Source organism: Argiope bruennichi, chromosome 5 (genome assembly GCF_947563725.1).
Source record: "Argiope bruennichi chromosome 5, qqArgBrue1.1, whole genome shotgun sequence".
NCBI classification, from domain to species: Eukaryota; Metazoa; Arthropoda; class Arachnida; order Araneae; family Araneidae; genus Argiope; species Argiope bruennichi.
In genome coordinates, this window is record NC_079155.1 from 60,934,091 (window position 1) to 60,948,049 (window position 13,959).

Sequence of the window (13,959 nt, forward strand, 5' to 3'; positions counted from 1 at the left end):
CAATGAAAGGGTTTTAGTTTTGTTATGTAAATTAGCATCAATTTCATTACTATGAAAATAAAAACGTTTTCACTTTCCATTTTTAAGAATTTATATTATAATAAAAACTATCAATTTGTTCCTAAACATGAACCTTGCAGTCCCGACAGCGTTTCAATGTTACAAGATTTTGTTAATAAATATTCGAAAGTTTTTGTATTAACCGGTGCTGGAGTTTCCACTGAAAGTGGTTTACCCGATTATAGATCTAAAGATGTTGGTTTGTATGACAGAAGTCCAAACCGTCCCGTGTTGTACAAAGATTTTATTTCCAAAACTGAAGTTCGAAAACGATACTGGGCAAGAAACTTTGCTGGCTGGAAGCTATTTTCTTCAGCCCAACCAAACGAAGTGCATAGATTTTTATCGCTTTGGGAGCAAAAAGGTGGTTTACATTGGCTAGTAACTCAGAATGTAGACCGATTGCATCATAAAGCAGGCTCCCAGCGTGTAACAGAACTTCATGGAACATCATATGTTGTAAAGTGCCTTAGTTGTCCTAATTTGTTTTCTAGAAATCTCTTTCAGATCATTCTAAGAGATTTAAATCCTAATTTTAATGTTGAATCTACAGAAATTGCCCCAGATGCTGATGTGCATTTGGATCCTGAATTAGCAAAATCTTTTAAGATTCCTGATTGTGAGAAATGTGGTGGCATTTTGAAACCTGATGTAGTGTTTTTTGGAGAAAGTGTTCCAAAGGAAAAAGTATTTGAACTCTATGATAAAGTAGAAAAATCAGATGCTATTCTTGTTTTAGGGTCTTCTCTAGAAGTAAGTATAATAAGGGATTTTCCCCCTCAATCTTCCTCTTTTAAAATAAAAATTTGAAAATGTGTAGTTTCATTGATAAATATCCTCATTTATTTTTTGCAGTTCATTCAATAATTTTTAATTTCATGTTTTCTTGCTAATTTTAGCAATAATAATATGAAAATCTAGTTATTGTGAGCTGAATTTTAAAATTTCATTTATTCTTCTTGATAACAGAGAAATATCTATTCTTTGTATTTGATTCGCATGAGACTAAAGTATATATACTCAAGTGAAATAGTTTTATAGTTAGCAAAGATATGATTGCATTTTAAGTAGGGTATTTTCTTTTTAAGAAATTTTATAACCTTATTTTTCAAAGCTGAATGTGTTCATATTATTATTAGTTAGTTTCGTAATGAAACTTTCCACACCGCCAATGAAGCAATTAATTTTGTATTACAATGATTACATTTTATGTTTTTGCTGCTCTAACAAGTACACTGAAAATAGTAATCTTTCTCTTTAAAACTTACAATATTTAACAAAGGCTGTGGTATAAAATGCACATTCTAATGACTTCGTTTTTAAGAGAATGTGATAATTAATACTGATGATTATATTTGCTAATACCTATTGTTCAAAGTAATGAGAAAAAATATCTTACTTCATTTATCTGTTTTACCTTGAATAATTGTAAGATTATCATATGAATTGAAAGCTAAATTTGAATTTTCCCTAGTAATAACTCACCAAATTTTATCCAAAATAGTGAGCATTTGATGATAATTTTAATGGGCAACAAACATTTTTGGAGCTTGTTAATGAGATTATACTGAAATCTTAAAACTTACCAATTAAATGAAATTAATTATCAAAATATGTTACCAAGTATTGATAAAGACTTGTAAATAAAATGAAATCTTAAGTAAGTTTATATCAGAAATAATGTGAGAGCGAAAGTGTTTAACCTAGTAAAATGATTATTAGAGATGGCAATGTTAGGCTAGCATTTTACATAAATCACTAATCATTATCTTGCTAAACATAACAGAATACGCCCTGATTATTGATGTATTTAACTAATAGCCATAATAATTATCTACATTTGATAAATTAATGTATCTACCTGTTATTATTAATTAGCATACATTTATAAATAGCTTATTATATTTTCAGTAAATTTTTATATTTCAAGTACAAATTTCAAATTTCTCCAAATTCACAAATCTAAATTTTTGTTCAAATTATAAGTACTGATATTCATGACACTTTCTTGTATTACATTTGCAATTATTACAAATAAACATAAAAAAATAAAAAATTTCTTGCAAATATAATTGTAATTTTTGTTAATTAATGAAATGCAACAAATTTATTATGTATTGATGTAATTTACTAAGTTATACAGAATAAATAGCTTACATCATTTAAAAAAAAAAGATTAAAGGTTTCTAACCAATGTTGGTATCAATTAATGAAATTTAACAAATTTATTATGTATTGCTGTAGTTTGCATAGCAGTACATAATAAATAGCTTATTTCCATCTTGTATTTCTTTTAATATCTTTTTCTGTTTTGAATGTTAAAAAATGTTTGTACCCTTGTAAAGGTTCACTACCTGTTCTTTATGATGTTGCATATTCTAATAGAATATATAAATTATATACAGAGAGTGTGAATATTCTAATAGAAATTTAAACACTAATTAGTATATTCACTTATCTTTTCATAAATGAATTTTTAATTGTGTCCTCATATTTGTACTTTTTAGAAATTTATGTGGTATAATTGTATTTTTCACATATTCTATTTAGTCCACTTAAAGAAATACAAATTAATTAGCCATGTGTAATAAAATAAAATTTTAATTATTATTCTGAGTATGCCCTTTCTCAAGTCATAATTAAAGGCTCGTTTTTAATTTCTAAATAATTAATGATAGATATATATTTTCAGTTGTGAACATTTTTTTAGCATTATTTTTTTTTTCTATTTATTACTACTTAAAAATTATGAATTTTATCCTTTTTTGCACTCTCCTGGTCTTTTTAGTTACATTCAGTTAAATAATCTTGACATATTAATTTTTCCCCCTACAGTACTTTAATCAAAAATTGACTTTATGAATCTTTGAATATCATCATTTTAAGTTAATCAGTGACTATCTTGAGGAAGTGATGAGATTTTATAGACAGATCTTTCTTAAGACCAAGACCACTGAAGTGGGTTAAAATAACAAAAAAAAGCTTCATAATTCAGACTTGTTTTAACACTGAACAGTGAAGCGTTTTTTGTTTAAAATGATATTAGTTTAAGGTTGTTTTATTAAATATGTTTAATAAAAACCAGGAAACTGTATAAAAACTTGGGTTTCAAAAATTTTCAAAAGTGTATTTATTGACACAAATAATATAAAAAATAATTATTTAAAGTTTTATTCTATACATTATTTAAAGTATTTTTCCAGTTGGAAGTATATAAATATATCCAGTCATATAAAAATTAGCTATTGGGCCATGGTTAGAGCAGACTCTTGTATTAATAAAGGGAAAATATTAATGTTGTCTTTTTTTTTTTTTTCGTGTTGTATGAGATTTAATTGTATAATTTTTCTCAAATTGGTAACCAAGCAAATTTTATAATTAGTTTTATTATTATTATTATTTAGTATTATTATTATTCAACTGCTTTATTTTTATGGATAAATCTCCTCTTAGATTAGATATTCTTTATGTATACTTTAAAATGTAGTCATTTTTAGCAGTTAAAAAAATGTTATTCTTTGCTTTAATTTGTTTTAAACTCTTGTTATTTTCTTGTTTATTTATTTTTTGTAATCTGTTTGATTTTTGTGAAATACATTATTTTATATCAATTGTTTTTGCTATAATTAATTAGTTTTGTTTCTCATTTTGAGAGTTCCATAATTTTTTTTTTATATGTTAGGAATGCTGATAGATTGGTTAGGTGCTATATTAAAACAGTTTGTTTCATCTGTATTCCCCCCCCCCTCTTTGTGCTTTAACAGGTCATTTAGGCCAATTGTAACAATAATGCCATCTGACAAAAAGAGAGAGGAGGGGGAAATAATTTGCTGTGATTGAGTGAGAGTTGGAAAACTAAAAGAACAAAGTCAGTTTGGCGATGGTCGGTTATGATATTGGCTTCCTTTGAAGTGTTCTGCTTGAATTAATTTGTATTATGATGCTTTGATCTAAATGTCTGTGAGTCGCGACCATGATATTATCTACTAATAACCTCTGGCAACTAGCTGGCTCGCTGAGAACATTGGTTGCATTTAATTACTGATAAATTGTTTTAATATAACTTCATATCCATGATTCCGCCAAATTATCTGACATTAAAGTTGTGTTGTTTTAATTGTCTCACTTAAGTTCTGTTTATTATGTACATGAATTTTTCTAATAGGGACAGTCCATAATATCATAGAGCTATTAAAGATGTAAATATTCGATTCATTTAACGTTTAAATTTCCCGATATTGTAACTTCACGTTTTCAATAGTCTCTTAAACTACATAAATATTAAATGGAATTCTTTTTAACTTTAAAAAATGGAATAAAATCTCACGATTAAATATTTGATAAAACAATGAAAACGATTTGAGTTTCAATGCAGCAATGTTAATCTATTATTACAAATAAGGAAATATATATATATATATATTTAACAATTTTTTAAAATTCCAGAAAAATTTATACGACTATGAAATTCGTATTATTGAAAAAACAAATTTTAAAATTTTCGAACGATATAAACATTTTTATTGTGCAGTAATATTTTTTGAAGTTGCCGCGAAAAAAACTCCGAAACCCAATTTAATTTTCAATTAATTAAAATTCTATTTAAAATTTTAAAGAAATATCTCTGAAATACGCTTTCCCACCCACCAATGCATATATATATATATATATATATATATATATATATATATATATATATATATATATATCGAATTTCGTAGCTGTAGGTCAAGTGGTCGGGCTGACACATACAAATATAATTCATCATTATTAGTAGACATGGCAAGCAAAAATAAAAAGTTTAATAATCCATGATGACTCTTTGATGTTTTCAATAACTGTACATTCCTTTACAAATAATATTTATAGAATATTTCCAACATCCATCAAAGTTTTGCTTGAGAATTTTTATTCTTTATATGAAAACATTTATTATATGTATATAAAAAATCCATTATTTCGTTTGTCATACCAAAAGATCTTGGCGTGAATAAACTGTCTGCCGGTCCTCGGTTTTTCCTTTGATGCCCTGTAGATTTCTTTAGTACTTTTCTATTGGCTGGTCGCTGTCTATCTTTTCCCGTTTGCATTTGTAATGTAGAGGGAAACCCACTTTCCAAAAAAAGGAGCATGATCGTTGGTGAACGGAACCTGGACATGTTAATCTTATCCAATATTTAATATCAGTTATGCGTTGTTGACTTTTCTAAATAATTTATGCGAAAACGAAAGGATAAAGAAAAAGGAAAATATGATATTTGCATCCCACTCTTTCTGACTGTTTTATTACTAACAAAAGAAAAACTAGAACTGCCGTTATTATCTATTGCAAATATTTAATCTGCTCAAAAATTCACAAATATATTTAATACCTGATTTTTTTAAGCGGAAACAGTTTCTAAATGCTCAATAAGCAAAAATTTTCCAAAATTTAATTAATATTTTTTATTAATTAAAAATTGATTGAAATTAAAATGTTGTACCTCAGTAATTTCGGTGAAAATGTTCGGCCCCAAATTATTTTTACATCTGTTTGGAAATTCTAAAAGAAAAGAAAAAATCTTCTTTTCTTTTACACCACTTTCATTTCCGTGCGAATTTTTTTTTTTCACTTTAATTAATTCTTTAAAAATGTTTTCGAATACATTTTTTAAAAAATTTTTAGTTGTTGTAATATCAATTTGTTTGAAGACCAACCGGAGCCTTCATTCCTTGTCTAATTTTCTATTCTCTTGGTTTTGACAATATTAAAGTCACGATTAAAAAAATATTTATGTACTTCAGTCATTCTCACTTTTATTAAGCTGATAATATTCTTGGACTGGTTTTCGTCCTATAAATTGCGTGATGCGAAAAGTGTTATGCACAGAATATAACGAGTGATGTAATGATCAAAATAGACACATTAACATAAAAAATAATTATTCAACAGCGTTTCTAATATTTAAATTCCCTTTGATTTTTTAAAATTGATTTATTGTCATATTTTAATAACACTTTTTTATTTTATTTTATTTTTCAAGATAGATTGCAATAGCTATCTCAAATTTGTCTTCATCATACTATTTTTTTGTTTTGTTTTTTAATAATTATAATACTTTCCAGCCGAATTTTAGCTGCTACAAAGCAAGTATACTAGCATCCCTCCAACAATGTCCCTGATTTTACCGTTGATCAAAATTATGTCCGTTTTACATAATTATGGCATTTTTTTAAGTATAAATTAAATTCAAAATATTTTATAATTTAAGATGTGACTCCTAGAGGGCGTAACAAGTTACTCAAGAAAATTTGCTTATAAACGATTTATGATCTTTACTTTAGTTGTTAGCAATATTATTAGCTTCAAAACTGCATAGAACTTATATTGCTTTATAATGAAAGTAGTTGTAAATTGTTTTAGAATTTCTAAGTGATATCAAATGAAATTTAGATACAATCTTCATAGCTCGATAGTTATTTATGTATTAATTTGTTTCCTGTAAAATTATTTTTTCGCCGTATGCGTTAAATATCAGTTTATATTTTAAAATTTTAGTTAAATTATTTAGATTGAATTTTATACATAAAACATTCGAATAGACTTCATCTTCTTTTTTTTTTTTTTTTTTGAACTGAGAACGGAAAAGATTACTTCATTCGATTGTTACGTAGAAGGAATCTTTGCCTGAATGTGATAGAAAAAAAAAGTAATTTCGATGATTTTGTGTATACTTTATACGGTAGATTCTTAATATTCTGTCACCGTACCTAAATACAAAAAAAAAAAAGAAAAAAAATTAAAAAAAAAATGTGTACTATAAATTTACAGGTCCTTATTTTTTTTTTTTTTTTTTTTTTTCCTCTTTGAGTTAGTTACTTAAATCGTAAGAATGAAATAACTAATTTTATGCATCTTTTCCTCCGATATTAAAAAAGTATAATTTAATTTTATTTGCTTCGTATTTGTTTATATCGAATTTCAAAGGTATGGCATGAGTGAAAATCTACTTAGTCATGATATTTTTTTTTCTCCTTTTTCGCCCTCGATTTTCATAAGTGGCTTAATGTGGTTAAACGACGCCCGGGGGCACTTTTTTCCCCCCTGGTAATATTATTTGACACCACCGGAATAGTTTATATCGAACAGTTCATCTTTTCACATCATTTTGAATGTCTAACTGAACTTATATTGCAATTAGATATTCATAGGAAGCGACATGATTCGATACAAATGAATAATCTTTTAATTAATTAATATAGATTAAATTAATAATTTTAAGCATGAAGTATTTTCTGAATTGCCCTTTTTTATTTCTATTTTTCTAAGAAACAAATAATGATTTTGACTAAGAATCAAATTTTTATCTTCCTCTCTTCTGCTATTTTAAACTGTGTAGACTGAATAATTATAATTATTTTTAACGATTAGTTAATAAAAGCAACAGAATTTGAAACCAATAATATATCAATTCTATGTTTTTGATATTGACATCTTAGTCATCCTGAACTTAGATTTTCTATTGTTAAGCAAGCATATAGATTAGAGATTAATATATCAAAGAAATAAATAAACATATTAAATGTTAATATTCGTTACAAGAAATATAACGAAACCTACATACTAACATAATTTTTCATTCTTTCCCTCCCCCCCCCAAAAAAAAAACTATGAAAAAATATATAGAGAAAAAAAATTGATTCTGAGCTCTATTAATAAATGTCTTTGTGTGCATAAATCGTTGCAGAAAATATAAAATTTAAAAAAATATATGTAACGTAAGTTTTCGAATTTTTTTTATGTGACTTGATTTGTCTCATGTTTAATGATAGAATTTTATAACTGACATTTCTCTCACTTTATGACGTACTAAAATTCTGAAAATTATGTGATTGCGTTCTGTTTTAAGGTTTTCAGAACTTAACTATTTATTACTCGATTACTGTTAATTAAATTTTGATACTGTTCAAAGGTTCTTCTGATGTTTTTTTTTAAGTTTAAATGAATAACAATTTTCTTTAATGTTTATAATAATTAATTATAAATAAAAAATTACAAAATAATTAACATATAAAAGTTTTATAAAATAAAATTTTACTGTTGTAAAAAAAAAAAAAAAAAAAAAATCCCCCTTTTAAAAGTTTTCGGGTTAAGAAAAAAGCGTAAAAACGTTAAGAATTGAAAACTATTTGATATAAGAACTAAGCTTCAATGAATGCATAGAAAAGAAAATTCCTAACACTAAGAATGAATAAATAAAGAAAATTCGAGCTCTTGATGGTTGCATAATTAGATAATAAAGGGTTACATAGCTGGAAAATCTAGACGCTTATGGCTACATAATAATATTTAAAGGTTCGTTTGTCTACCTTTCATTTATTTTTTTAAATAAATCTTTAAATATAAACAGCGATAGCGTGCGTACAAAAAAAAAACTTATTTATTGAGGGGAAAAATGTTTTATCAGCACAAGTCTCGTGAGAATAAGCACTGTTGTAAAGCATACTTTAAAACTTGGTTATTAAATTTTATAGCGATGTAAAAATGATTCCGCAGATAATATGCCAATCTGGAAATGTCACCGTGCTTGTCTTTAATCGAATATTGATGTTGAATTTAAAGTTGGAACAGTAAATTGATAGTGAATCTGAAAATCAACCATAACCTTTCTAATGTAATTTTAATTAAATAATTATAGATATACTCTAAACATTTGGAATTTCAATCATATGATATAAAAAAATGTTACTTGATGATGTAAATACGCTAGCATACTATCTGTTAAGAGCGCTAAGCAGTTTGTTAAATGGAAAAATCGTTCGAAATATTTTACAAGGAATATCGTTTAACCTAGAGCTTCAAGTTCGTAGTTTTTTTTTTTTTTTTTTTTTTTTTTTTGATAATAGATGTTGTATAAAAGGTTTTTACTTTTTTTTTCAAAATTTTAGAACGATTTTTAGTTAGCTAATGATAAATATTTTAATATTTCAGCGTGTTATTAAAAAAAAATTTAGACTATTTAAAAAATAAATAAATTCTACCAGTTTTATTCGGTTCTGTTTTTTATCGTAATTTTAATAAGTTTTTAAATACAATGTATAAAATTAGTTTTCAGTGTTGTAGTAAATATGTTCATATACAGTTACGGTGCGACGATATTAAGCATATTATGTCGTGCGCACATCATCGCTACTATGTCATTAAGAGAAAATTTTAAAAATAAAATAATGGTTTGAATCACTGTTTTTCTTTCTTCTGAAACTAATATTTCCCCTCTGCTTTTTAATACACAAGAAAAAAAACTCTTTTTCAAAAACATATTTAATTATTTATAGATATCATTGATCAGATGTATTTTATTTATATTGATTACCATGAAATTTACAAAAAATAACAATTATTTACAGGACATTCACGTTTTTTTTTAACGTGTTTTGATTTTTACTTCCTGGTGTTCGAAATACACAAAAAGTATGTATAGAGAGTCTAGTAAGCAATATGTAAATTTTGTTATGTGGTTTTATAATTATAATTTTAAATCTGTATCAAATTTTGTTTGAAACTGGTTGGGAGAAATAAAAAAAAAAACCCTTGACTTCTCATTTGTTTTTCTAGTATTTGTTTATTAACCTCATCAAGGAGATTAATCTTCAATATGGCTTGCTGATAGGCTTATTTGTAAATATTGTTCACCAATGATATAAGGTTAATAATACAAAAATAAATTTATTGGAGAATATGCCAGAAAAAAAAATTGGGGGGGAGGGCATTTTTATTGGTTATTGTCATCAATTGGAAGAAAAGTATGATTATAATTGCTTTAATAAAAAGTTCGTTTGCTTTCATTATTAGAATAACCCTTATCAAATACGGAGCTTACATCATTAATACATTGTGCGCATGAGGAAATCGAGTTTCTTATAGTTAATTTTCTCAGGATAAAGTGCATTTAATATACAAGGGTGTTCAAATGAAAAGGTACGAAACACTGTGGGTATAAAGGAAGACTTTATTCAAAGTATACTCCATAGGCCTGAGCACAACAATCCCATTGATTAACGAGCCGAAGGATTCCTTGTTCCCGGAATTCCTGTGGCCGTGATGAGACCCAGTGCTTCACAGCGTAATTGAGTTCGCCGTCCGAGTTGAAGCTCTTCCCTTTCAGATGTTTTTTCAGTGGATGAACACGTGAAAATCGCAGGGTGACATGTCCGATCTGTAGGGTGGATCGTCGAACTTCCCCACTTGAACTTGGCCAGTTCCTCGTGTGTGACCTTAGAGACGTGTGGACGCGCATTATCATGGATCAGAGCCATACCCTCCATGGGTAGCCCCGGTCTTTTGTTCTTGATGACCTGCGTAGTCTTCGGAGTGTCTCACTGTACACATCGGAGTGAATGGTTCTTCTGTGCTCGAGGAATTCAACACGCCACGTCAGTTGGACGGCGCTCTTTATAAGAGCGTATGCTCTCTCCTGCGCATGCTTCGATCTAAGCCGGAGAGTTCAGTCGCATCCGTAAATGTCTCACTACGTTCTCCCATAGTGGCATAGGCAAATATGTTAACGACTACGTTGTCGCTACGTTTAGATACCTTTTCATTTGAACACCCGTTGTAGTTCAACGTAAAAGTTTATAAATAATTTGTATAAACCTAAATAAAATTGTAATTATGAGTGAAAATGAGACAAGTATTAATTGAAAGTGTTTCTATTCTTTTTTATAAGTAGGAACACGGAATCTTAATTTTAAGAAAATAGTGCTTCTTGCTTAGAATAATGACTGATTCAACTCTTTGAAAGTTCCGAAATGAAGAGCGCAGAATTTTTCAGTGCCTCTCATAAAGTGTCCTCTTTTTTGTTTTATTTGGGTTAGTCTCCTTTTCTGTGATTTTTTCTAACGATTACTTTATCTCCTTGCAAATATATTTTAGTGCGTTATCTTCATCGCTAATCGTCGCTTTCGCAATCGTTTTTTGATATTACAAAATCATCCAGTTCTTCATTTGGCATTTCTGTATCCTCACACTCGATTAATTTCTCTGCCTCTTTCATATTCTAGAAATTCAAATTGCTTTGGCAATTTGTGCATTTTCTTTTCCTTAATTTTAACTCGATCTAGATGGATGGATTTGCAGTGTGCTGCATATGAATGACTTTTTAGTGATGAACAAATTAAATAGAAGAAAACTAAATAGAATTTTTCAATGCCTCTCATAAAGTGCCCTCCTTTTTACTTTGTCGTTTATGAAATATTATACAAAGAAAAAAACTCTTATTCCGATTTGGTGAATCTTCACATTTCTGACTCCCCTTCTCGACTTGGATCCCCCAAAATTTTCTCACATACTCTCCAATAATTTTTATCCCCCCCCCTCCCCTCCCCGCTCGAAATTGTGGTTCTTGAATAAGAGTGTGAATACCTTGCATATCATTCGTGAAAGAGTTACGAATTGTAAATATTTGCCGTGAATCTAGTATTTTTACTGAATCTGTTGTGAGAATATGTGTTTTGGGCGCCTTTTTGCCGACGTATTGACACTAAAAATTTAACACGGGACTATAGTTGTAATCACAAAATACATTTCATATTGAATTGTATTGATGCAAGTCGCTGCGTTAAAAAATTATTGAGCTTACATGCATGCGAAAGTACAGACCGACAGACAATCAACCGTTTGATAGATTTTATTCAGAATCAGAATTTGATAATATATATATATATATTCTAGATGCTAAATCTGTGTACCAAATTTTTATCTATCTGGCTCTTTACATTTTGCAGTAATTAAGCTCCCTTGTTTTCAAACAACCAGCCAGACAGACTTCCTATGAAAGGGAAGTGATTGAATTTTGATTTCATTCCAAATTTGACAGGAATCTACAAATATGATCGTGATTCCATATGCCGAATTTTAACTGCCTAGCTCAGAGCGTTCTGGAGTTATCATGTTCGCAGAAAGACAGACTGACAGACAGACACACATAATACCAAAGGTACAAAAATGTGTATTTCGGAATCAGAGAGATCTGAAAAGTAAAGATTCGTCAAAATCTCTCTCTTTTTAACGATTACTTTATTTTATCTGTGTTTAATTCGTATGCCAGAAAATAATAATAATAATAAAGAACTCAACTGTCTTCAGTACTTTAACATTTTAAAACTCTTTGTGAATTATACGAGACTGACCTTTATCAGATATTACTTTCGTAACCTTCTCTGTTATCTGTTGAAACTGTCGATTAAATCGAGATAAATTTTCAAGAATGTTTATTTGCTGGAAAATTTGTATGGAGTGCAATATTTTTTACTTCAAATGTTGTTATAATCCTTTTTTTTTTTTTTTTTTTTTTTTTTTTTTCCTTTGCTTCAGATTGCCTTGATTTCTGCATGTTTTTATTTAGCCTGCATTCTTTCATGTTTCTAACACTGAGATCTTGTTACCAACTTTTCATGTTTTAGAGTTTAAGGTACATAGCATGGTTAACTCTAGCACATTAAGCATAGCACATTAAGGTTTATAGGTACATAGCATGTTTTAACACTTTCAGTGCTACCGACGAAATATCTCGTCTTTCAGATACTTCCAATGACAGGTTTCTGTGGGTTAAAATTTGTCTCTTATGCCAGTTTGAAAAAAGTAAAGGTATTCTTCAGATATGTATTAGAAAGTTTAACCTATCTAAACTCGTCGGGTGCCTTGAAAGTGTTGAATTGATAATATATTATTTCAATGTTTTCGTGAATTAGTGAATGAATGATCTATTTTTTAATTCATGTATTAATTTTTCTGTCCTTTTTAAATTCACTATTGACATCTATTGTTTATAGGTATATTCAGGATATAGATTTGTTCATGCGGCTTCAGAATTCAAGAAATGCATTGGTATAGTAAACATAGGGCCCACAAGAGCCGATAAGCTAGCAACGTTTAAAATCACAGCAAGATGTGGAGGTATTTTGCCGAAAATCAAGCTATAGAATCATGAAAATGTACAAATTTTTGGTGATAGTCTTTATTTATGAAATTTTTACCTTGTTATGTATTTTAATAAAATAGAATGTTTTATTTATTAAAAATATGAATGTTTGAATGCGTGTGAGTAATTTTTTATACGTATAGAGCTTGTATCAATGTGGCTAGTTATTTCAGAATATTTTGGAAGTCAAAAGAAATAAATATAGCTATTCTTTTAATCATCTCTATGAAATTTTAATATTAACCATATTTTTATTAAATCCAAATTTAAAACCTACATAAAATTTTGAATCATTTACATTATTCATTCCTATAATTAAATCTAATCTAATTATCAAACATTAAACAGTTTTTTTAAAAATCAATTATTTATAAAATTTACAGAAATGGAATAAGTGCTGACCTAAAGTATTGCTATTTTAATACAAAAATAACCAACGAGATTAGTTCCCCGAAATTTTCTCGTACATTCCCTAATAAATATGTTATCCAACCCTTCTCTGTATGAAAGCGTTGATATATATATATATATATATATATATATATATATATATATATATATATATATATATATATATATATATATATATATATATATATATATATATTTCACCCTAGGAATCAGAAACCGAAATAGACAGAGGGGTGAAAACACAAGCGAATTATTGCCCCCTTCTCTATCTTTTCTGAAAAATCGCAGACAGTGACAGAATTTCCCATATGAGAGTTCTGTGCTTCTTAATATAGTGTAGAAGACATATCTCTTCGCTGGATTAAAACCAAAATTTATTATAACATTTTAGAGATAAGATTACGTATCAAATTTTATATATCTAAGTCTTTACATTTTTTAATGGTCAAGTTTACATATTTTCGAATGTACCAATCAACAGATAGTTCTTTTAAATTGATCTAAACAGATCTTCGATAAATTTGGTTTG

General features: G+C 27.8%; 1 protein-coding gene across 1 annotated transcript; it reads left to right on the forward strand.

The window, feature by feature from the left end:
- The first annotated feature begins 32 nt into the window (after positions 1 to 32).
- On the forward strand, positions 33 to 13,133 carry LOC129969079 (NAD-dependent protein lipoamidase sirtuin-4, mitochondrial-like). Its single transcript, XM_056083489.1, has 2 exons — positions 33 to 813; positions 12,871 to 13,133. Exons 1-2 carry the CDS (start codon positions 52 to 54, stop codon positions 13,018 to 13,020), a joined length of 912 nt encoding a protein of 303 aa, XP_055939464.1. The 5' UTR covers positions 33 to 51; the 3' UTR covers positions 13,021 to 13,133.
- Positions 13,134 to 13,959: the final 826 nt, after the last annotated feature.

Coding starts and splice junctions, on each gene's coding strand:
- LOC129969079 (XM_056083489.1), top strand. CDS start 52: ATGAAAATAAAAACGTTTTCACTTTCCATTTTTAAGAATTTATATTAT. Junction 814..12,870: donor TTTTAGGGTCTTCTCTAGAA/GTAAGTATAATA, acceptor TATTGTTTATAG/GTATATTCAGGATATAGATT.